Genomic DNA, 21,504 nt, shown 5'->3' with positions numbered 1-21,504 from the left:
AACCAACACAGCTTTCAACCTAGGAGGGCAACCTGTGCTGGACTGGCTGCCCAAAATGGGATAAACCCCATTTCTCTGTTGTGCTCCTAAGCTGAATCCGGACAGAGCAATTGTAGCTGCATGGAACAGTGCCTAAGCACAAATAATTACACTTACACAACTGTGATTTCCTTGTAGGCTTAGGGTTGCTTATGCTCAGGAGGCTGCACTGTGGCTGCATAAGTACCCAGGGTTAACAATCACTTGGGCATGTGCTTAACAGCATGAAACTCCAGAAACTTGAGTCTTCCTCTTTTCCTGGTATGTATGTCAGGTGGACAATCCTAATCCAGCACAAGAGAAAATAGAATCTGAATATTGGGCATATGCCAAAAATTGCCATAAGACAACTACGAAGATGCCACTTGGTATGTCAAGGTGCAATAAGATTTAGCTGTGAGTATCCTGGTGAGGTCATAGCTTGCCTTGACTTTGATCCCTGCTCTCAAACCTTTTTCCTATACCACTGTTGTCTGAGCCTGGTTTCTAACGTTTGGTTGCCTCCTGATTATGGCTCAGATCCTGTCTGCTGGAGTAAACATGAGCCAGCCCTGTCTCTCAGGACCTGAGTCTAGCCCCTAATGCTGGCCTGTTTCTGAGCTACTGATTCTGGTCTCTGGCTAAATCCCTACTCAGGAAGACTGACTGCCCATGTCCTGGTCACGGACATCCTGTAGAGATGGAAGGGCACTAGTTTAATGAAGGCCTGAATGTGACAGAAACTTCACAAAAGTCACATAAAATTATTCTGTGAGCCAGAAAGCATGAACACTCAACAGGGGAGAGACATGAGCAGGCTGATGTAGAAGCAAAAGAAGAAAAGTGTGTGCATATTCCACAAAGCCTTGTTCTTCCCCAGTGCTTCAGTTCATAATAGTTTCAGTTAATCAGATAGCTTAACCAGCATGGTGGTTAGGTACCACGATGTGGTCCATGGGAGCCTTGAAGGATGTGGGCATGGGTGGATGCAGGAATTTGAAAAGAGGGGTGCAGGAGACTACACCTGTGTCCCTGTCCCCCACCAAGGGCAGGTGCCAGCATGACAGTGGCTGTGGGTGACTTTTTGAAGTCCTTGAAGTAGGTAAACTCTTCCCTCCACATCTTAGCACCCTCTCCCTTCCAGTGCAAGTACCCCTCCTCTCCCACACTCTCCAGCAGAGGTTCCTATGTGTTGCTTCTGGGTGGAAGAAGACTGACTTGTCCACAGCCCCCGATGTCCACGGGTCATCCAGGGATGGGGGAGTCCCAGGGTTGCTCCAGGCAGGGCCAAGGAGAAATGACACCCTGAGGTGACAAGCTTTGCTGGGGATAATGAGAGCAGAGGGTGGTTCCTCCCTTCCAGCCCCTGCTCCCAGACTGCGAGGGACACCTGGGAGGTGTCAGGGAGCAGGAGTGCCTGGAAACCTGCTGCCACTGCTGCCTCCAGCTGACCAAAGGCAGGTCAATGGGCAATTCCCCCATGCCAGGCACTCCTGCACCTGTCCAGCCTTTGGGTGTTCCCACTGGTGGAAAGGGACAGGGAAGCATGACAGGCAGCCCTATAAACCAATCAGTAGCAACGATCAGGGGTGGTAGCCATCTTGCTGGCAGTCCTTCATGCTGGCAGCCCCTTCCCCAGTCTCCCCTTAGCAGGTTGCATGGCCAGTCTACAGTGTCAAGAAGACTTGTGGCTCGCTCTGGGGAGCCACCATATTATTTTCAGCAAATGTTCATTTAATTTGCAGTGAGCCTGCCAAAGTTGTGGAACCTGCCATTTGTCTCAGAACTCCACCCAAACTTGCAGTTTCCACATAAATTGCACAGTTGCAAATTTGGTAGGACCCTACTCATAAGGTCATCTAATCAACCCTGCAGTGGGCTATGTTTGCGACCGTACGTGCTCAGTCTGTGCTCCTACTCGTCCTGCTTAGTTATTCATGTGCACAGGCTATGTATCCACAAAAACAACATTTTTCTGGGCATATAAGCACCCAAAATACCACACAGGTGACCAAAAATGACCACTTAGATGAGCACAAAAGTACCAAATGTCAGAACCTAGAATTTCCTTTCCATTAGAACGGTGCTGTGGCACCCTCGGGTGGTGCAAGATCCTTTGAAGGGTGCTGTGAGGCACCTCTGCAAGGAAAGAAGTACTGCTATGTATGAATTTGTTTTTTTGAAACTGAGAGTCACCCAATTCACAAAGGTAATGGAGGGTGCCTCGAGTCCCCTGAGGAGTGCCTGTAGTCGAAGAAAGTTGAGCACTACTGACCTGGACAATCGAAAATTGTGAGAAGCTTTACTTTCTGCTTTGGATTGAAAACATTAAACTTTCACATTTACATCATGGAAAGAGAAAATATAACTATTCACACATCATATAAGGAAAAGTAAAAAAAAACATGTTTTTGATCATTTCTAAAATATTTTGTTCTGTTTCCTCACCCACCCCAGCCAGAGGATGTCAAGAATTTCTCCCAAAGAGAAGTTTGCAGAGTTGTCAAGGAAATGAAGAGAAAGTACAACTTAATTAATGACTTGGGACAAGATTCCCCAAAGCCTGGGAAAGTTTTTCTCTCCTTAGTGTTAAAATTATCCCTGGTGAGTGATGTAATGGCTCCAAGTTTAACCTGACTTTTTAAAAGACTTTATTTCATTAAATAAGTTCTCCTCTCTCTCCATATGCCTCTGGGATAGGAAAAGGAAAGATCCTGCAAATATTATAGATTCTGTGATGAGAGACCAGGCAGATTCTTGGCTTGAGAGGACAATATTTATTGCTGGAAATCAAGCCTTTCTCCTTTCTAGAATGGTCAAAGTATGAGATAAAGTAGATCAAGGTAAGTGCTTACTTTATACAAGCTTAAGTCTTTGAAAAATATGTGGTTTTGAATTCCACATAAAACCTTTGTGTTACTTTCAATTCTGAATATAATAATCTCAGAGAATGAGTCACATGAATGTTTCTCAAAACATATTTCAGCTGCTTTATAAAATTAAAGTTAAACATACATTTTATTACTACTTATTATTTTACCTAGAGCTACTACTCAGAAAACATATTTTATTTGTGTTAGATTTTATAACTGAAAACATGTTATTGGATGATAATAAGGATATGGAAAAGATGCAGATAACATAATTGTTTAGTGGTCCTTGAAATTATAATGAAAGCAGAGTCTTCCTGTTGGCATGTCCACATACCTTGAGGCATCTCAGATGAATTGAAGAGGAAAAGGAAATTCTTGTTTTCAAGAGGTAATATCCTGGCTCTGTTGAAATCACTTATAAACTGCCCATTCATCTCCATGTGTCCTGGATTTCAGACATACGTGAAATCCTGGATGAATTGAGATGAATAGACATTTTGTCATTATAATATATCTGTAGTTACATTCATAATATCACATACTGTATTTTCATTTCTAATGTCTTGGAAACCCATCCACTAGAACGGTTGGTTTGTTTAACGTACTCCACAGCCCCGGTGTCCCACAACCAGTTTGGAAACCTAGCTCCAACATAGGACAAACTAGGGTTCAACTCTTCCAAGATCTCCCCTTTTTTTTACCTTTGCAATTTCTGAGCCAAATATTTATTAACCTTCTGTGCCGACATGCACTTGCACAGGTATGGAGCTGCAGAGAGTAATTAGTAGCTCAAACATTCTGCCTGGCAGGTGCAAATCCCCTTGGGGAGCCTCAAATCTGCACTTGACCTTTAAGGAAATATCTATAGTATCTACTCCAGGGTTTTTTTCAGGAACTCCAGGCACTGAAAAGGTGATTTGCTTGCCTGGCAGGCTGTTGTACTCAGCAGCCCCAGCCACCCTTCTCCACCAGGTATAGGGAAGCCAGTGTGACAGCGCAACTGTTCATCGTACAGTTGCGCTGTACATCATACATTGTGCAGCCCCAGTAGCTCGCCGTGATCGTATAGTGGTTAGTACTCTGCGTTGTGGTCGCAGCAACCTCGGTTCGAATCCGAGTCACGGCATCGCCTTGCAAGCGTTGGCACGGCAGGGGTCTGAGTTTTTTTACAAGAAACAATGGCCACAAGCTAGCAGAGAGCAGATTTAGACTGGACATTAGGAAGAACTTCTTCACAGTTCGAGTGGCCAAGGTCTGGAACGGGCTCCCAAGGGAGGTGGTGCTCTCCCCTACCCTGGGGGTCTTCAAGAGGAGGTTAGACGAGTATCTAGCTGGGGTCATTTAGACCCAGCACTCTTTCCTGCTTATGCAGGGGGTCGGACTTGATGATCTATTGAGGTCCCTTCCGACCCTAACATCTATGAATCTATGAATCTATGAATCTAGCGAGAAGAGGCGTTTTCTCTGTGGTTCCAATACTTCTACTTTCCTCATTTTCTGGATACTGTTTTTGTTGGTGCGGTACCTGTAGCACTCAAGTCAGACCCCACACAGGGAACTTGGCACTGTCACATGGTCAGTCATTTTCTGAATGAAAACATAAAATTGTGTGGGATGCCCCTAAAATTGAGTGAGATCCCCCTAAATAGTTCTGCACTCTAAACTCATTCATGTTAATTCGAATACTGATTGACATATTTTATTATTAAAATGTTTTCAAACTATTATTTTGTATTAGTTATGTTTTAATAGTGTTTTATACAAACTAGATTATTCTTCTGAAAGCTGTAGCAACTAAAGAACATGAAAATAATATCTAAATTTCACATTTTAAAAAATGAAAATGGCTTTCCATCTTTTACCAGCCTCTCTTATGTAGTTTATTCAGATTTCTCCATGTATATCCCTATATTTGATATTATTATCTATTACCTATGATTTACTGAACATCAGTTTTGGTTGTCAAAGTTGCTTTATATTGTTTTAAAAAAAAGCTGCCCTCCAAAATTCAGATGTATTTAAGGGGTACGAACTGGAAAACTTGAAAAGTAGGATACTAAAATACTAGGGCTGAGAAAAATCTTCTGTTAAAAGCATGTATGATGGCACACTGGCTTTCAATGCCTGGTGGAAAGTTAGCGTTTTCCATTTTCCTTTCAGAGTAAAATGGCTTGAAATGATTAATATAGAGCCAAATGTTGCAATAAAGAAGTTGGACCTCCTCCACTCATGACTCTGGACATTTCTGAAAATCCTGACCCTACCTCCTAATTGGGTAGATTTCACTGTGCAGGTGTTTTCATGGTAGGTTCCTTGAAATAATGATTATCCCACTAGAACTGCCGAGCAAACAGTGTAATGCAGGAACATGTATAGGGATTTTAGAAGTTATGTATCAAATGGTGAGGTTTTGGGGAAAGAGAAGGTTTGTTCACACTGCTGCTTAAGCTGCCCTCTCAAGCTGCCCCTCCTCCTAGTGATAATGGTGAAAACAATTAATGTTATTGGGCACTTGTACACGTGACACAGGTTTAATCCCCAAGGGTTTTTTCAATGCCCCCTAAATTGAAATGGTGAGGCATAGCATAAACCCCTGAGGACTAAACCATTTGAATTTTTCCATCACATTAGGGTGATGGGCCCAATCGCTTGTGGGGTGGGGGGGAGTTTGGTCAGAGCTGGAGTCTGCCTGCAGCCAAGGGGAGGGCTGCTGATGGGCCAAGTGGCTTCTCGGTTGTGGGGGGCCCCAATCCTTCCCTTCCCTGGGGCAACATGGGGAGGCAGGTGGCTGGGTGTGCTGGCACCAAGAGAAGGTGACAGGGACAGTGCATGGGGCTCAGGAAGCCTCTGTGGGCCCATGTTCACCTTGGAGTCAACAATGACTCCAAGATCCCTTTCTGCCTCTGTGCTCTTGAGAAGGGAGTTTCCTAGCTTATAAGTGTGCTTCTGGTTCCCACTGCCCAAGTGCTGCACCCTGCACTTGTCAGTATTGAAACCTATCCTATTTAAATTAGCCCACCCCTGTAACCTCTCCAGGTCCTGCTGTAATCTGTCCTTCTCTACTAGTGTGCCCACCTCACCCCAAATCTTGGTATCATCAGCAAATTTAAACAGGCTGCTTTTTACCTCATTGTCCAAGACATTAATAAAGAAATTGAACAGTGCGGGCCTGAGGACCGAGCCCTGGGGGACCCCACTGCCCACTTCCCCCCAGGTCGAAAAAGACCCATCCACCACTACCCTCTGAGTACGACCCTTCAGCCAATTTGCAATCCATCTGACCGTGTAGACATCAATGACACAGTCACCTAGTTTTTTAATGAGAATGGGGTGGGAGACAGTGTCAAAGGCCTTGCTGAAGTCCAGAAAGACTACATCCACTGTGACACCTGAGTCCAATGCTTTTGTGACCTGACTGTAGAAGGCAATCAGGTTGGTCTGACATGACCTAGACCTAATGAAACGGTGCTGGTTGCCTTTGAGCATCATCCCTGCAGCTGGCCCATCACAGATGTGCTCCTTGATGATCTTCTCGAAGAGTTTTTTGTTTTTAAGCAGCTTATGTTGTGTTTATTCTACTATTTCTTTCTTTTTCTTTTCTGAACAACCTACAACTGAACTCATTAGGAGGTACCTTTCACTTAGTCTATTTTAGTTTGTTTGCCCAAGTTACTGTATTCTGACATTCAGAAAGAAAATCTCGCCTCTGAAATTCAGATGTTATAAAGGAGAATCAGTCTGAGCTCTTGAAACAATGGACACTAAAAGTGAAGAGCTGATAGAAACATTTATTTTAAAACCATTCTTTTTAAATAGTATGTTGGACTTGAAACTTTTCGGTACTGGGCTTTTTATTTCAGTTTTGCTTGCTAAATAGTGAGGTGTTTGGAACAGACAATGTCTTCCCAGACCCCGACATCCAGTTCCTGCCTGGTCAAGTGCTCCTCCTCCTATTACTATGAATAGCATTTATAGTGATAAATGTCTTTGTTGGTGGTAATGAAAAGTGAGAATGGCCAGAACAACTGAGCCACACTCATCATTGTGGAATATTTCACTGAGGTGATTCTGTGAGATTATTTCCCATTGATCTCATTCAGACTCACAGATAACAAGGTAGTATTAGGAGTGCAGCTCCTATTTGGGTAATATGACCAGCATGGAGCATAGGAACTCCTTATTTGCCCTGCATCTGGGTAGGGAAAGTACTATGCACTGACTTCCTCACTGCTGTGGCAAGCTTGAAACCAGGACACCAGTTAACTCTTGTAAACCTGGCTATGATGTCTCCATAGAGCATAGTAGTTGAAGAGCAGGCAACCATTTCCAGCTGCAAACTGGAATAACCTACTGGAGGTTGGAGGCGGACACCCTAGCACCCTGCCACCACTGCCACTAATCTCCATTTGTGGCACAAGTAGAAAGCTCACAGATGGTACTTGTCTTCGGGACAGCCTGGGGACAGCCCCTGTAGAAGGTGCCCCCACCTCCAAATGCCACCAATGCCCCAAAATGGTCAGGGCAGATTCAAAACTTCTGCAGGCCATGGGTAATTCAGGGGTTGGCAACCTTTTTCAGATGCAAACTGGAATAGCCTAACCCAGGTTGCAGGTGGTGGGTGCTAGGACCTGGAAGTAGTCTCCACCCATGGCACAACTAGGATGCCCACAGCTGGTATTACTTGCCATAGCATCCTGGGGAGAGCAGCTGCACAAAGTGCCCCTCACCACCAAATGCCACCAAAACCCCCTGAGCCTGATTCAATGGTTATGCAGGCCAACGCTTGAAATCTCTGCTGTGCTCAATTCCACAGCGTAGGTATAACACAAGGTACACCACTGCGATTCCACATGCAGGTGGGGCCTGCAGCTGAACATAGAAATGCTGGGCAAAGTGTAGAAAATCTTTAGCCTAAGTAAACTCTATTCCCCTGGAAGTGAGGTTATTGTCTCATCAACCATAATGTCTGGCATTTCTTCCACAGGAAAAGAAAACCTGCCACGTGCCTCAGTTGCTCTTAGTATTATCCAGAAGGAAGTGTGGACACATTGCCCAAGGCATCGTGTTCTTGTCAAGGACTTCAGGCACAGCCACACAAAGAGGAAATGAAGACTGGGAACAAAACTTCTTCAGCAGACTTCATTTTGCTGGGACTTTTGAGCCGGACCAATGTACACATGTTCCCCATGGCCACGATCTTATTAGCCTTCATTTCTGCCTTGTCTGGGAATGCTCTTCTCATACTTGTAATCCAAGAAAATTCCTCCCTTCACACCCCAATGTATTTTTTCCTCTGCCAACTGGCCTTCATGGACATCTGTCAGACTCTGATAATTGTCCCCAAAATGTTAGCAGACTTCCTGATCCCAGGAAACCCCATTTCTCCAGCTGGCTGTGGGACTCAGATTTTCCTCATGCTGACCATGGGTGTATCAGAGTGCCTCCTCCTGGCAGTCATGTCTTATGATAGGTACATAGCGATCTGCATCCCCTTGCAGTACCCCATCATCGTGAACAGGAACATCTGCTTTGTTCTATCAGCTGGAGTCTGGATGGGAGCATTGTTAAATGCCTTGATTCACACAGTGTTTACACTGGCTCTCCCCTACTGTGGCTCAAAAGAGATTGACCACTTCTTCTGTGAGGTCCCAGCCCTGCTCAAATTGTCCTGCTCTGACACCTCTCGATATGAGGCTATGGTGTTCGTGAGTAGCGTTGTCCTAGTCCTCATCCCTTCTTCCATTATACTAGCCTCTTACGCTTGTATCCTCTCCAGGGTCCTGAGGATGAAGTCAACCAGACAGCAGAAAGCTCTGGCCACCTGCTCGTCCCACCTGACTGTGGTGGTCATGTTTTACGGGGCAGCCATCTTCATGTACATGAGACCCAGCTCCTACCACTCCCCAGAGCAAGACAAGATTGTGGCTCTCTTTTACACCATTGTCCCCCCAGTACTCAATCCACTCATCTACAGCCTGAGAAACAGGGATGTCTTACGAGCCCTAAAAAAGCTGATTGGGAAATGCAGAGACTTCCAGCAAAATTGACAGAAGGTGTACTTTACCATGGGCTAAGTCTCATTGAAATGAGAAGGCTGCCGGCAGGGTTTTCTGGATCTTTTAGAAGGAAGCTAATGTTTTTCAGTCACGTAACAGCCTGTGACCTACTGAGTGTCATGGGATTTTGGACTTTATCACTTAAACGCTTAGAAAGAGGTTTGAGGAAATCCTACCCATTCTCCTTGTTCATTACTGTTTCCCTGCTTCAGGAAATTTAACCAAATTATTGCAAACACTGAAGACTTCATGGGGGATTGAAACTTTGTATTTCCCTGATGCTGCCCCTGCACAAGGCCCAAGCCCCCTTGCAGGAAATATGACAAATGGAAGGGCAACCAAAATGCACCTTGGGACAAAAGTTTATGAGGAAGGTATGAAAGAACGAGGGTTATTTAGGATGGATAAGAATAGACTGGGGGGGAGGGGGGTATAATAGTTTCTCAAATACAAGAAGAGTGATTATAGAGAGAATGGAGATGGGCTTTTCTTTGTGGCTCTAAGGGACAGCGCTAGGAGCAAGGGCCGCAAGCCAGAGCAGGGGAAATTGAAGGTGGAGATTAGTGGGAACTAGCTGCCATTGGGAGTGGTCGCACAGGGATGAGGCTACCGAGAGAAGCTGTGGATTCTCCATGCTTGGAAATGTCCAAAAGCAGGTAAGACAGACACTTGGCTGTGGTGATTTAGTCAGGGACAAACATGGCTGGAGCAGGGACATGGGCCACAGGACCTGGTGAGGTTTCTTTCAGCCTATGATCCTAAGTGCTTAGAAGGAGATCTTCTCAAGTACTATTTTTAGTGCAAGGCACTGTACGTTATGTCTGATTCCTCTCTCACTTCACGTTGTTTTTCCACCAGATTTACTCCACTAAGGTCAAAGGTGGAACACATGGTCTGAGAGGGTGTTTTAGTTAGAGTGGCATCTGGACAGTCACTTTATTAAATACCTCATAGCATCACATATAATGAATTTCCATGTATTTAAAAATGACCACAGGATGCTTTATCTAGAGTTTGTTCGACAAGTTTTAGGTAAGGCACCCCAATGGCCATTTTAAACTATGCCAGGGTTTAATACACATGACACTGCAGCAACGTGGGGCAGCTGTGATTAATAGGATTTGCTCCAATGCTTTGTAGTGAGAACTGCAAAGAGCACCTGTCTAGGCAGCCATAGTTTTTACAGAAGAGAAAAAAACCTCTATTTTAGATTAACCTGTTCTATTTAGCAGCCTTATTTTTGTAAAAAAAAGACTGTTACCCAAGAATCTCTCTAAGCCTTGTGTAAAATAAATATATTTGATTTATTCAAGATATCATGGAAAAGGGCAGCAGGGAGAAACAGGAAGCTTTCTAGGTTTACATCCATGGCAAGAATGCCAGGCATTAAATGAGAACAAAGCCGTGTTGAACGTCCCTTTCTTTGTGCCTGGCACAGATGGAGCTGATCGGCAGACAGAACAAATGAATGAAGGACATTAATCAAAAACAGGAATTTTTCATCAAAAATAAATAAGACCTTGACCTTGAGATGAGCTTTTCTCTGTGTCTACTGGGGACATGACTCTTTTTCCTACTGGTTTCACTCCATTAAGGCTGGGCTAAATGTGACCTTCTGAGGTCTTGTGAGGTCCTCATGAGCCCTACTTTCCTATGATCATAGGATCCTATGGTCATAAATGCTTAGATGCAGATCTTCCGAATAATTTTTTTTAAAGAGTGAGGGACTGTACTTGAGCTCTGATTCCTGTCTCACTTACATTGTTTTTCCACCAGCTTCGCTTCACTAAGGCCAATGGTGGAACAAATGGTTTATAGAAAGAAGAAGAAAAACTCCAATTTAGTCTAATCTTTTCTTTTTAGGAGAAAAGATTATTATTTTCTTTAAGAAAAAAGCTTTTACCAAGTATCTGTATAGGCTTTACATAAGATAAATTGATCTGATTTATTTAAGACATCACAGAAAAGGGCAACAAGGAGAAACAAGAAGCTTGCTAGCTTTCCATCCATGGTGAGACGGCACAGGAGCAAATGAAAACAAAATGGTCTCAACGTTCCTATCTTTGTGCCTGGAAGAAATGGAGCTGGTTGGTAGACAGGACAAATGAATGCAAGACATCTATCAAATGAAGGATGTTTTTCTTAAAAATAAATAAGATGTTGAAAACTGAATTGGTTAATATGTGTAATATTTTTACATTTGACAGTTTTCCTGTCAGACTGGGATTATGGTGCTAGTTCTCAAAAAAACAATGGAAGAGTTTTGTGAAGGCTTGGCTATCCCTTCATATTCCCAACTTTACCTAAAAAACCAACAAACCCATGTGCTAGGTTCACGCAGAGCATTCCTCCATCTGTCCCTGAAAAGAAATCCCCATGAACTGCTTCTGAGTGGTGACGTTGAAGAGGGAAATGTGTTATATGTCAACCTGTGTGTCTCCCTGAGCTGTGAGAGTGGGTAAGAAACAAGAGGCCTTGGTGTCTGTGGTCCTCAGGCATGTTCATGGATGAGCCCGTTGAGAGTGGAGCTGCTGTGAGACTAGCTCAAACATGGTTCCAGGAAGAGGAAGGTAGTTGAATTGAAATGTGGCTTGGCATAAACAGTGCCCCCAGACTAAATACCAGACAGTCTTGGAATACCAAGGGGAGACATAGGATCCTCTCTGCAATAATCTAGGCCACACTGACCAAAGTAGGCCACTGGGGACCATGCAGTCCTTGGGCAACCCCTGCGCTTCAGACCTTGGGAGTTAAGTGTTTGAAAATGCTTTCATAGGAGAGGATCCCCACAACTTCGCACAGTGCTGGGACCTGTCCCACCCCTGCAGCTCATTTCAAGCCCCATGCCTTGACTGCCCTACCAGGCCTTACACATGAACCCTGTTACTTTGAGACATCTGCAGTGGGAAGTAGGGGAGGGATCCTGATGTTTTGGTTTGCATGGCCAGAAAATGATGGCAATGTTCCCATTGAAAACTAGGACTCTTGGCCTGAGATCACATACCAAACTTTCCTTATGGCTTAGTTCAATGGTAAGGCATCTGGCCAGAAGGGAAGAAAGCAGGCATGACCTTTTATTAGCAATCTGGCACTTCTGTGACATTCAGGAATCCTTTCTGGTTCTCCTTTTATCCTCTCTATGGTCATGAGCAGGGACCTACATTATTCACGCTGGAAGTGGGCTGACCAGCAGCTCCTTTAACCTTGGAGGTTTCCCTGTGCAGCCTCCCCACACTCCACACCTTTAGTGATTAGCTGAGGTGATTAGCTAGCTCGCTACTAGCTACCCCACTGGAGGATCAGGGGAGGGGGCTGGGACCTGGCCCACCCCTGCAGCTCGTTTCAAGCCCCATGCTTTGACTGCCCAATCTGGGCGTGGGGCTGGGACCTGCCCCAATCAGGACAGTTCACAGGTCAGGGGCTGGAGAACCTGTTCCCTGCTCAGCTTCATGATCACGGAGCTGGGTGGGAGATTGCAGAGGTGGGCGAGGAACAGGCTCTCCAGTCCCCACCCCACAATCACTGGGAGGTGTCCTGGTCAGGGGCATGCCCCAGGCCTGTGCCCTGATTGGGTGACTAAGGTGTGTGGCTTGGAAAGGGCTGCAGGGTTGGGCAGCACCCATCCCCTGTCCAGTCCACCAATGGGGCAGCTGGTAGCGAGGCCATGGCCCTGAACCTTATCTCCCAGCACCAATTCCATGACAGTGGGACCAGTCCCAATGCAAGCCCTGCAACAATGGAGCTGGCACTAGGAGATAAGGATCACCCAACCCCCTCCTCCCGAATTGTGATGGTGAAACAGGGGGTGGGAGACAAGGATCTCTTAGCCTCTGCTCCACAATCATGACCTTGGAGCAGGGGTCTTGGAGCTCCCTGCTGGTTGCGGAGGGGGACATAGTCCCTGCCTGGACTCCAGTGGAAGAGCCCTCCCCGGCAGCAGCCAGCTCCATGGGGCAGGGAGCAATCTCCCACCCCTTGGGGGATGACTGACCAGGAGCAGATTTGCTCCCAGTCAGGTGTCTAGACAAGTGCTACTGCACAGTTAGTAACTGCAAGTAAATTTGCTACTTGCATTTGCAGGTAGCAAACTTACTATTAGGAAGGGTTACTGTGCAGTAACCATGCTCATGTGTAGATGCATATGTTAACTGCACAGCAAACTACACTGCTTCACGGTAAAGCATCTCATGCAGATGCACCCACTTTGGAACAAATTTCTAGTATTAGGAACTGAAAACTCCCTCTGACCTGAAGAAGAATGCGCTACATTTGGAAGCTTGTCAAAGCCCCTCCCAAACATGTAGTCGGTCCAACAAAATTTATTACCCATAAAAATACTTGCCTCTCACGTATTTCCTGGACTGTCCCATCTAGTCACTCGAGCACTACTAAAGTTCCTCGATTATGACCCAGATTATAATTCATTTTTAAGTGCTCCTAAGAAAAGAGAAGATACCACTCAGAATCAATACAAGCTGTCTTAACATCTGGCTTCTCAGGTGAGGTTTCTGGGGGAAAAAAATGTTATAGAGCCCTAGAATTTAAGAAATGAAAAATAAAGATTTCTGGAGAGATTTAGACAGTGAGTGACTGGGCTCAGCTGCACATGCAAATAATCCAAGAGCACTTTACTCTAGAGTGAGGTACGCTAAAATAAACTCTCCCAGGCATACATCTACATGAGCAGCGATGAAGGAGAAGATTTGCTGCCCCTAATAGCAGACTGCTCCTACTTCCGGTGGCCCTTCCCTGGGCTCCTGCAGCAGCCGGGGGTAGCTCAAAGCTCCCTTTTGGTACTAGCCCAGGAGCTGGCAGGGAGCACGGGGCCAGGAGACAGCTATCTTCTGGTGCAGCTGGGACATTGCTCACTGTCCATGCGAGCTGCCTGCTGCTGGGGCAGGGGCTGCCACCAGAGGCCAGGCAGGGACATCGTCCCCCTGCCCTGGCAGCAAGGAGCTCCCAGTCCATGATTGTGGGGCCAGGGGTGGGAGACTCTTATGCATATCTGAGCAGACTATGCTCCTTTGCTCTTCCTCTGTTTCAAACTCTCCAGATGAGAGGGATGTCTTGTGACTGAAAGTTTTGGAGAACTGACGTTCTTGATGGAGAAACATCATGTCGAGTGAGTCACAATCCAGAGGTCTCATCCCACTAGAAAATCAAGCAGTGAGAGATTTAGCATTTTTATTAGAATGAAAACATTCAAATATGACATTTCCCACTTTAAAAAACAAACAAACCCTCCGCCTATAATTTATTTTAAGAAAGACTGAAATGTATCATCCTTCCTGAAATGCTTTGTTCACTCCCACCTCCAGACAGAGGTTGACAAGAAACTTGCCTGAGCATAATTTTGCAGTTTTCAAATACCTGAATGGAGGAAAGTCTGCCAGAGCACCCACTGGAGATGAACGGAGAACTTAATTAGAGACTTGGGAGAAGACCCCCAGAGTGTGGGGAAGTTTGTGTATTTTGGTCCCATTAGATTTCAAAACTATTCCTGATGGCCACAAACTTGGCCACATAATGGCCACAAGCTTGACTTAGCTTTTGTCAAGGCTGTGTTTTTATGACATATGTGCTCCCCTCTCTCCACTACCTAATTTACTCAGCTAGCGGCAGAAGCAGGATTGAAAGAGCTCTGCTGTCTCTCTACTCAGTGTAGAGTGTCTTTCTTTAAGACTAATTTCAGATCCTTTTTATCTATTGCCCATGTTGCATTATTTCAACTTATAAAGATATGTTTTAGACTCTGGGCAAGAATTGGTATTATATAATTTTTATGTTGAAACTGAAATGGAGTTCATAGCTAAGGAATTTTTAGGTAATTTGCTTCCTTAGAAAACTAATGCTGCCCCATACGAAAGGAATGCCATGCAAGAAAGGAGATGTATGTGGATTTCTTGTGTACTTGCTTTTGAGCTTATAACTCTTTATTTCTTGTAAATGTACGTGTAGCAATAGGCTGGAAAAAGAAAACATTGCAGGAATATAGTAGAAAAGATTAAGTTTCTTACTGGAATCATCAGAGAAAAAGATAAAGGAGACCAAGGTAAGTGATTACTGTTTCCTTCTAGTCCTATTTTATACCAGTGAAGATTCTTAAAACCAGATTTATGTTTATTACAAACAGCACCATTTCTCTTCTTAAAGATGTCCATGTGATAATGACAGAAGAAGTGGCATATAAATGTTTCTCAAAATATATCTCAGGTATTACATTTCAATAAAGTCATGTATATTTTACTTATTCTTCTTATTATTTCTACTAATAGTCCTACTAATAAAATATATTTTACTTCATTTCATAACTACAAATGTGCTGTAATGTGCTTCTTTCCATGTGATAAAGACTGAAATGATACAATTAAGAATTGGGAGATAGAAATCATTAATTATTAATGAAAACAGATTATTCCTGTCAGGGCAGCTACGTATGATGATGAACTTCAAAGGAGGAGGAAATGTTTGCAAAGAAGGGGTAAAAGTCCATCTCTCCTGGTGTCAATTCCAAATTTCTCTTTCACCTTCGCAGGTCCAGGATTTAACCCAGGCCACTCTTATGGCTATTAAAAATGTCAGGTAAAGAGAGATTGAGTCTAACATAGCATGTCCTAAACTATTTGTGTAGTATTTAATAATATCAATCAGGGCTCATGGACAGATGTGATGTCTTTGATTAGACTAACAAGATTTTTGCAAAAAAACCCCTTTCATTGCAAGCTTTTGGGCACAAACACCTTTCATCAGGAATCAGAGAAAAGATTGTAAAAGTTCTGCTGGGTAGAAATGAAAGTTCATATTTCATAGGATTTCACAGAGGAGTCAATAGATGGAATAACCCTCTGGGCAGACAGGTCTCACCTGGCAAGGAGTCTCGGCTTTCCTGTGAGGCTGCAAGGATGCAAATTACCTTAGACAAAAGCAGGAGTAATAATATACATGTATAATACTATATCTTATACTTCCATTTGTAATGACTTTAAAACACAACCTGTACGAGGGATTGTTCATTTTAAGTGCTTCACAACTCCATATCACACAATGACTTGGGGTCTGGGTTCTCCCAAATAAATTATGGTTCCACTCTTTCAAGACTTTCCCTTGTCTCTAGCTTTGCATGTGAGAGGCTAAATCCTAATTATCTTTCTGTCCCTACCTGGTATGTACAAAGTTTGGTAGCGATAGAGATCTAGTGTTTCTAGTTCACTCTGCTTGAACAAAAACAGACACCGAGGCCAAGGACTGCAGAGCCCCAGGGAGATTCTGGGGACCAAGGATGGTTTGAGAAGCTGGCTGCGGTAAAAGCACACAGTCCAAAACAAAGGTCAAAGAAATCTTAACAGCACTTCTAATATTGGAATACAAACCAGAGGCAATTGCTAAGACAATATAGATAAGCATAGTGAGCTGCTGATTTAAAAGAAATATCCATTAACCTAAGAGAGTCACAAAATCATTAGTACTAAAAACATTGTTTAAGTTACTGGATCATATAGGTTTCCAGCAGGTGAGCCGGCCAACCAGGCAAAATAACTTTTTATTGGTCTTCCTGAGACTACATGCTGTAGGTTGTGTTTTGACCATTGTGTGAACGGTGTATGGCAGGGATAGGTTTCATAGATACACTGACCTTGTTTCACCTGCAGAGGGGCAATGCAGCAAGGATCTTGAGTCCCTGTGTGAAAAGAGATTTTCTGAGGCAGACCTGGGCTCTTCATCCTCAGTTTTTAGCTGAGCTTAAAAAGCTTACAAGATTAAATTACCACATATCAGGCTATTAGATGTACAAAATTGCTTCTAATGCCAATGAATCATTAATATACAATTAATTTATTTAATAGGGTAACCAGGTATGCCTTATCAGTTTCCCAGGGCATAGACTTATTGCATTATAAAGCCTGATAAAAGCAGCATTCTGGCAAAACCAGACCTGCCCAGTTTAAAACGCCAAGGCTGGTTGACTGCACGCTGGCTAGCCATGTCTAGCAAGATCACCTGTGACAGAGTACATTGGCTTGCGACATCAGAGGAAGGGCATAGCAAGGTCATCATGCTATACCTCCCACTCCTAGCCAGGCATCTTCCAGAGTGTTTTGCACTGTGTATCATTCAGTCAGTTAATTGAGATTTTCTAAATTAATATTTTAATTTGGGGTGGGGGAGAGGGTGAGAAATGTCCCTTAAAAAAGTGAAATGTCATGTTCACTAAAAAAAATCCAGGTACAATAATTGAAATTTTGACTGACAATATAGATCAAAAGTATTATAGGAGTGGCATTTCTTATTTTTCTTAAATCATATTAGTGGTTGCATAGAACTGAAATGATATGGAGAGGGCATTAGCAACGTGAAAATAACTTGCTTTAACTTTTTTATTAAAAAGTATTTTTTTTTAATTTTTAAGCAGTTTTTTTATTGTCTTTCCTTCTATTTCTTTTTCTTTTCCTTTTTTAAACAGCCTACATCTGATCTCACTAGTTGTTACCTTTCATCTAGTCTTAGTTCGGTTTTGGCTGCCCAAGTTACTGTATTGTGATATTCAGAAAGTGCTGAGAACCAGTCCTCTGAAATTCAGATGCTTTTATGGGATACCTACCCAAGCACTTGAAAACCTAGACACTAAATACCCAGATCTGACGGAAGATTTTCTGTTAAAGCCATTCCTTTAAATGGGACACCGGCCTTCAGGCTTTCCATAGATACTTTCCTCTACTAAAATTTTAACTAAAAAATACACACATTCTTTTCTCACCTAAATTTGTAGGATTTGTCCTGCAAAAATTTTCACTTTAGATACCTTCAAGCATTCATTGTTTCATTAATTGCCAAGCACACGCTATGGCTGGGGAGCAGGTACGGGGTATTTTTTAGAGTTTGGTAAATGGTGAGGTGTTTGGGACAAAGCATGTTTCCTCATACTCCAGTGTGCCATGGCTGCATTACCAAGTGCTTCTTCTCCTGCTACCGATCACGTTACTCATGATATATGTCACTGCTGGTGGTGATGGAAAAGGAGAATGGCCAGAAGGACCGAGCCACACTCAATTGTTGTGAAATGTTTTGCCATGAGTTTCTTCTGTGAGATTGTTTCCCATCGAGTTCAGTCCGACTCACATATAACAAGGTAGTATTAGCAGCATAGGTACTATGTGGGTACTATTGCCAGCATGGAGCACAGGAACTGATCATTTTCCCTGCTTCTGAGCAGGGAAGGTGGCATGCCTTGACTTCCTCAATTCCATGGCTAGATTGCAACCAGGACTCCAATTAACTTGGTTAACCCTAGCTATGACATCTCTGTAGGGCATAGTAGTTGAAGAGTAGGCAAGCTTTTCCAGCTGCAAACTGGAATAACCTACTGCACGTTGGAGGTGGTCACCCAAGCACCCTGCCACCACTGCCACTAATCTCCACCTGTGGCACAAGGAGAAAGCCCAATAATGGTGCTTGTCCTTGAGACAGCCTGGGGAGAGCACCTGAAGAAGGTTCCCCCCACCTCCAAATGCCACCAATAACCCAAAATCACCAGGCCAGATTCAAAGGTCCTGCCGGCCCTGCAGGTCCTGCAGGCCATGGGTTAAGATTACAGCTAATCCCTGATTAGGGATTACAGCTAATCCCTCCTATAATCATTACTGTGTCTGCAGCATAGACATACCATGAGTTAAACCACTGCAGCTCACTTGTAGGTGGAGCCTGCAGATGGACATAGAAATATTAGGCTAATAATAGGAAATCTTTAGATTAAATGTACATAGTTCCCGAGGAAGTGAGGCTATTGTCTTATCTATCATAATGTCTGCCATTTCTTCCACAGGAGAAGAAAGCCTGCCTGCTGCCTCAGTTTCCATGAGTGTTATCCAGTTGAAAACGAGTGTATATGCCACCAGGCATTTGGTTCTTGTCCAGAGCTTCAGGCAAAGCTGTGTGGAGAGGAAATGCAGAGTGAGAATGAAACTTCTTCAGTAGACTTCATTCTGCTGGGATTCCTGAGCCGGACCAATGTACACATGTTCTCCATGGCCATGAACTTATTAGCCTTCATCGCTGCCTTGTCTGGAAATGCTCTTCTCATGCTTCTAATCCAAGTGGATTCCTCCCTTCACAGTCCCATGTACTTTTTCCTCAGACAATTGGCTTTCATGGACATCTGTCAGACACTGATAATTGTCCCCAAAATGTTAGCTGACTTCCTGATCCCAGGAAACCCCATTTCTCCAGCTGGCTGTGGGGCTCAGATTTTCCTTGTGCTAACAATGGGCGTATCAGAGTGCCTCCTCCTGGCAGTCATGGCTTATGACAGGTACATAGCGATCTGCATCCCCTTGCAGTACCCCATCCTCATGAGCAGGAACATCTGCTTTCTTTTATCAGCTGGGGTCTGGATGGGAGCATCGGTAAATGCGTTGATTCAGACAGTGTTCACACTGGGTTTTCCCTACTGTGGCTCCAAAGAGATTGACCAATTCTTCTGTGAGATCCCAGCCCTGCTCAAATTGTCCTGCTCTGACACCTCTCAATATGAGGCTCTGGTGTTCATGAGTAGCGTTGTCGTGTTCCTCATCCCTTCTTCCCTTATATTAGCCTCTTATGCTTGTATCCTCTCCAGGGTCCTGAGGATGAAGTCAACCAAGGGACAGCAGAAAGCTCTAGCCACTTGTTCCTCCCACCTGACTGTGGTGGTCATGTTTTACGGGGAAGGCATCTTCATGTACCTGAGACCCAGCTCCTACCAATCACCAGAGCAAGACAAGATTGTGTCTCTGTTTTACACCATTGTCCCCCCAGTACTGAATCCACTCATCTACAGCCTGAGAAACAGGGATGTCTTACATGCCCTCAGAAAGTGGATTGGGAAATGCAGAGACTTCCAGCAAGATTGACAGAAGTTGTAGCCTGCCCAGGAAAGGGGAGAGGGAGACTTGCATGAGGCTGAGTCAGATAGGATAGTTGCTGAACTGAAGTGTGTCTTCAGGGAAACAGTGACCCCAGACTGACTACCAAGACAGAGAGGGGAGACATAGGATCCTTCCTGTAATAATCTTGGCCACATGGGCCGCAGTAGGCCATAAAGACCTGGGGCAACACCTGTACTTGAGACATTGGCTGTTAAGTGTTTGAAAAAGTTTTCAGAGGAGAGTATCCCCAGAGTCACGCACAGTGGTAGAGATCCTGAGTCACTCCTCTGCCCCATGTGCACATGTACAGCATGGTTGTCATAGGCCTGGAGTGGCTGGCATGGCCCAGAGCAAGGGAATGAGCATGGCAAGATTGAACCTAATGTACGTACGACCTACTGGGAGTATACGGGCTTCATGTGTGGTACCTACTCCTTTGATACAGCTGAAGTGGGAAGCAGGGGAGGCGTCCATATGTTTTGGTTTGCATGGCCAGAAAATGATGGCAATGCTCCCATGGAAAACTAGGACTCTTGTCCTGAGTGGTCCTTAGAAAGTTCATGTTGAACTTAACCTACCTGGACATATAGGAATCCTATCTACTTCTCCTTTTATAAACCCTATGGTCATGAGTAGGGACCTACTGAATTCATTGTATAAGTGGGCTGTCCAGCAGCTCTCTTAATCTTGCAGGTTCCCCTGTGTACCCCCCTGCCAAACATTGCAGATTGGCAGATGGGCCCTGGTGGCCCTGCTGTTTGTGGCTGACCATTTGGGAGGCAAAAACAGCACCATATTTAATACTACAACAAATATCTTCAGTTATTAAATCTTATTTAATGTAATCTCACTTACAAATGTTTAGACTATAGTTTCATCTCTGCCAGGTTCTGTCTGTTCCCCTATTATCTAACCTGTGTTTTACCATCGAGTGTTCCTTTGCTGGCTGCCTGGAGGGCCTACTGGGAGTAGGGACTGTACACTAACTGGAAGACCAAAGAGGGCCATGGCCTATGCTGTTATAGTGCCTTCTCCTGCCATACCCAGCTGAGTTTGTCTCGGTTTACATTTAGTAAGATTTCTTGGTTTTGCACTCTTATATTTGTAAATAGTATATATCTATATCTATATCTACATATGTACACATTATATATGTTTATTGACACTGTACTGTAAAATTAAATCCGTAAATAGTTAAACATCTTTGGGTGTTCCTGGTCTCTGCTCTGCTCTGCTCTGCTTTACTCTACTCTGTAAGGGAGGGAGGTGAGCTGGCCTGAAGCTTGGCAGTCATGCTCCCACAGCACACACACCAGCTAGCATTCCTTCAATTGAAGAGGGGGTGCCAGCCACATACCACCTCAGCTACACTGAGATTTTGCTATGAACTCTTTGGTACTGGATTGTCCTGATCCTGGTACCAACAGAATGGATCATATACATAAAAGGGTTTACCCAAGTCCATCGCTTATCAACATTTTAAAAAGGTAAAAGTTATGTCTTGGGAAAAAAAAAAAATCTACTCTGTATATGGAATCAGCAGAAGGATTAAATTGTATGTAAGTACCAAAAGCTGCCCATATGCTACCATAAATTAACCACTTTGGCACCTGAATGTGAAATAGGAGTCACCCCTAGTGTTTTAGTAAGCTTGGA

General features: G+C 44.1%; 2 protein-coding genes and 1 non-coding gene across 3 annotated transcripts; all 3 read left to right on the top strand.

The window, feature by feature from the left end:
- Positions 1 to 3,945: 3,945 nt before the first annotated feature.
- TRNAH-GUG (transfer RNA histidin (anticodon GUG)) lies at positions 3,946 to 4,017 on the top strand. The gene has a single exon. It is a non-coding gene; the product is annotated as a tRNA-His (tRNA).
- A 3,904-nt stretch (positions 4,018 to 7,921) lies between these two features.
- LOC132244056 (olfactory receptor 2V1-like) lies at positions 7,922 to 8,938 on the top strand. The gene has a single exon (XM_059714986.1). The coding sequence runs from the start codon at positions 7,997 to 7,999 to the stop codon at positions 8,936 to 8,938; it is 942 nt and encodes a 313-aa protein (XP_059570969.1). The 5' UTR covers positions 7,922 to 7,996.
- Positions 8,939 to 14,581: 5,643 nt separating this feature from the next.
- LOC102560509 (olfactory receptor 2T5-like) lies at positions 14,582 to 21,032 on the top strand. The gene is made up of 2 exons (XM_059714391.1): positions 14,582 to 14,999; positions 18,768 to 21,032. Exon 2 carries the CDS (start codon positions 18,889 to 18,891, stop codon positions 19,831 to 19,833), a length of 945 nt encoding a protein of 314 aa, XP_059570374.1. The 5' UTR covers positions 14,582 to 14,999; positions 18,768 to 18,888; the 3' UTR covers positions 19,834 to 21,032.
- The last annotated feature ends 472 nt before the right edge of the window (positions 21,033 to 21,504 follow it).

Source organism: Alligator mississippiensis, chromosome 11, assembly GCF_030867095.1.
Source record: "Alligator mississippiensis isolate rAllMis1 chromosome 11, rAllMis1, whole genome shotgun sequence".
NCBI lineage: Eukaryota > Metazoa > Chordata > Crocodylia > Alligatoridae > Alligator > Alligator mississippiensis.
Note: the sequence above shows the minus strand (reverse complement) of the source record. Positions and strands in the feature narration are given on the sequence as shown.

Bases quoted from the DNA above. Each gene is read 5' to 3' on its own strand.
- LOC132244056 (XM_059714986.1), top strand. From the start codon at position 7,997: ATGAAGACTGGGAACAAAACTTCTTCAGCAGACTTCATTTTGCTGGGA.
- LOC102560509 (XM_059714391.1), top strand. From the start codon at position 18,889: ATGCAGAGTGAGAATGAAACTTCTTCAGTAGACTTCATTCTGCTGGGA.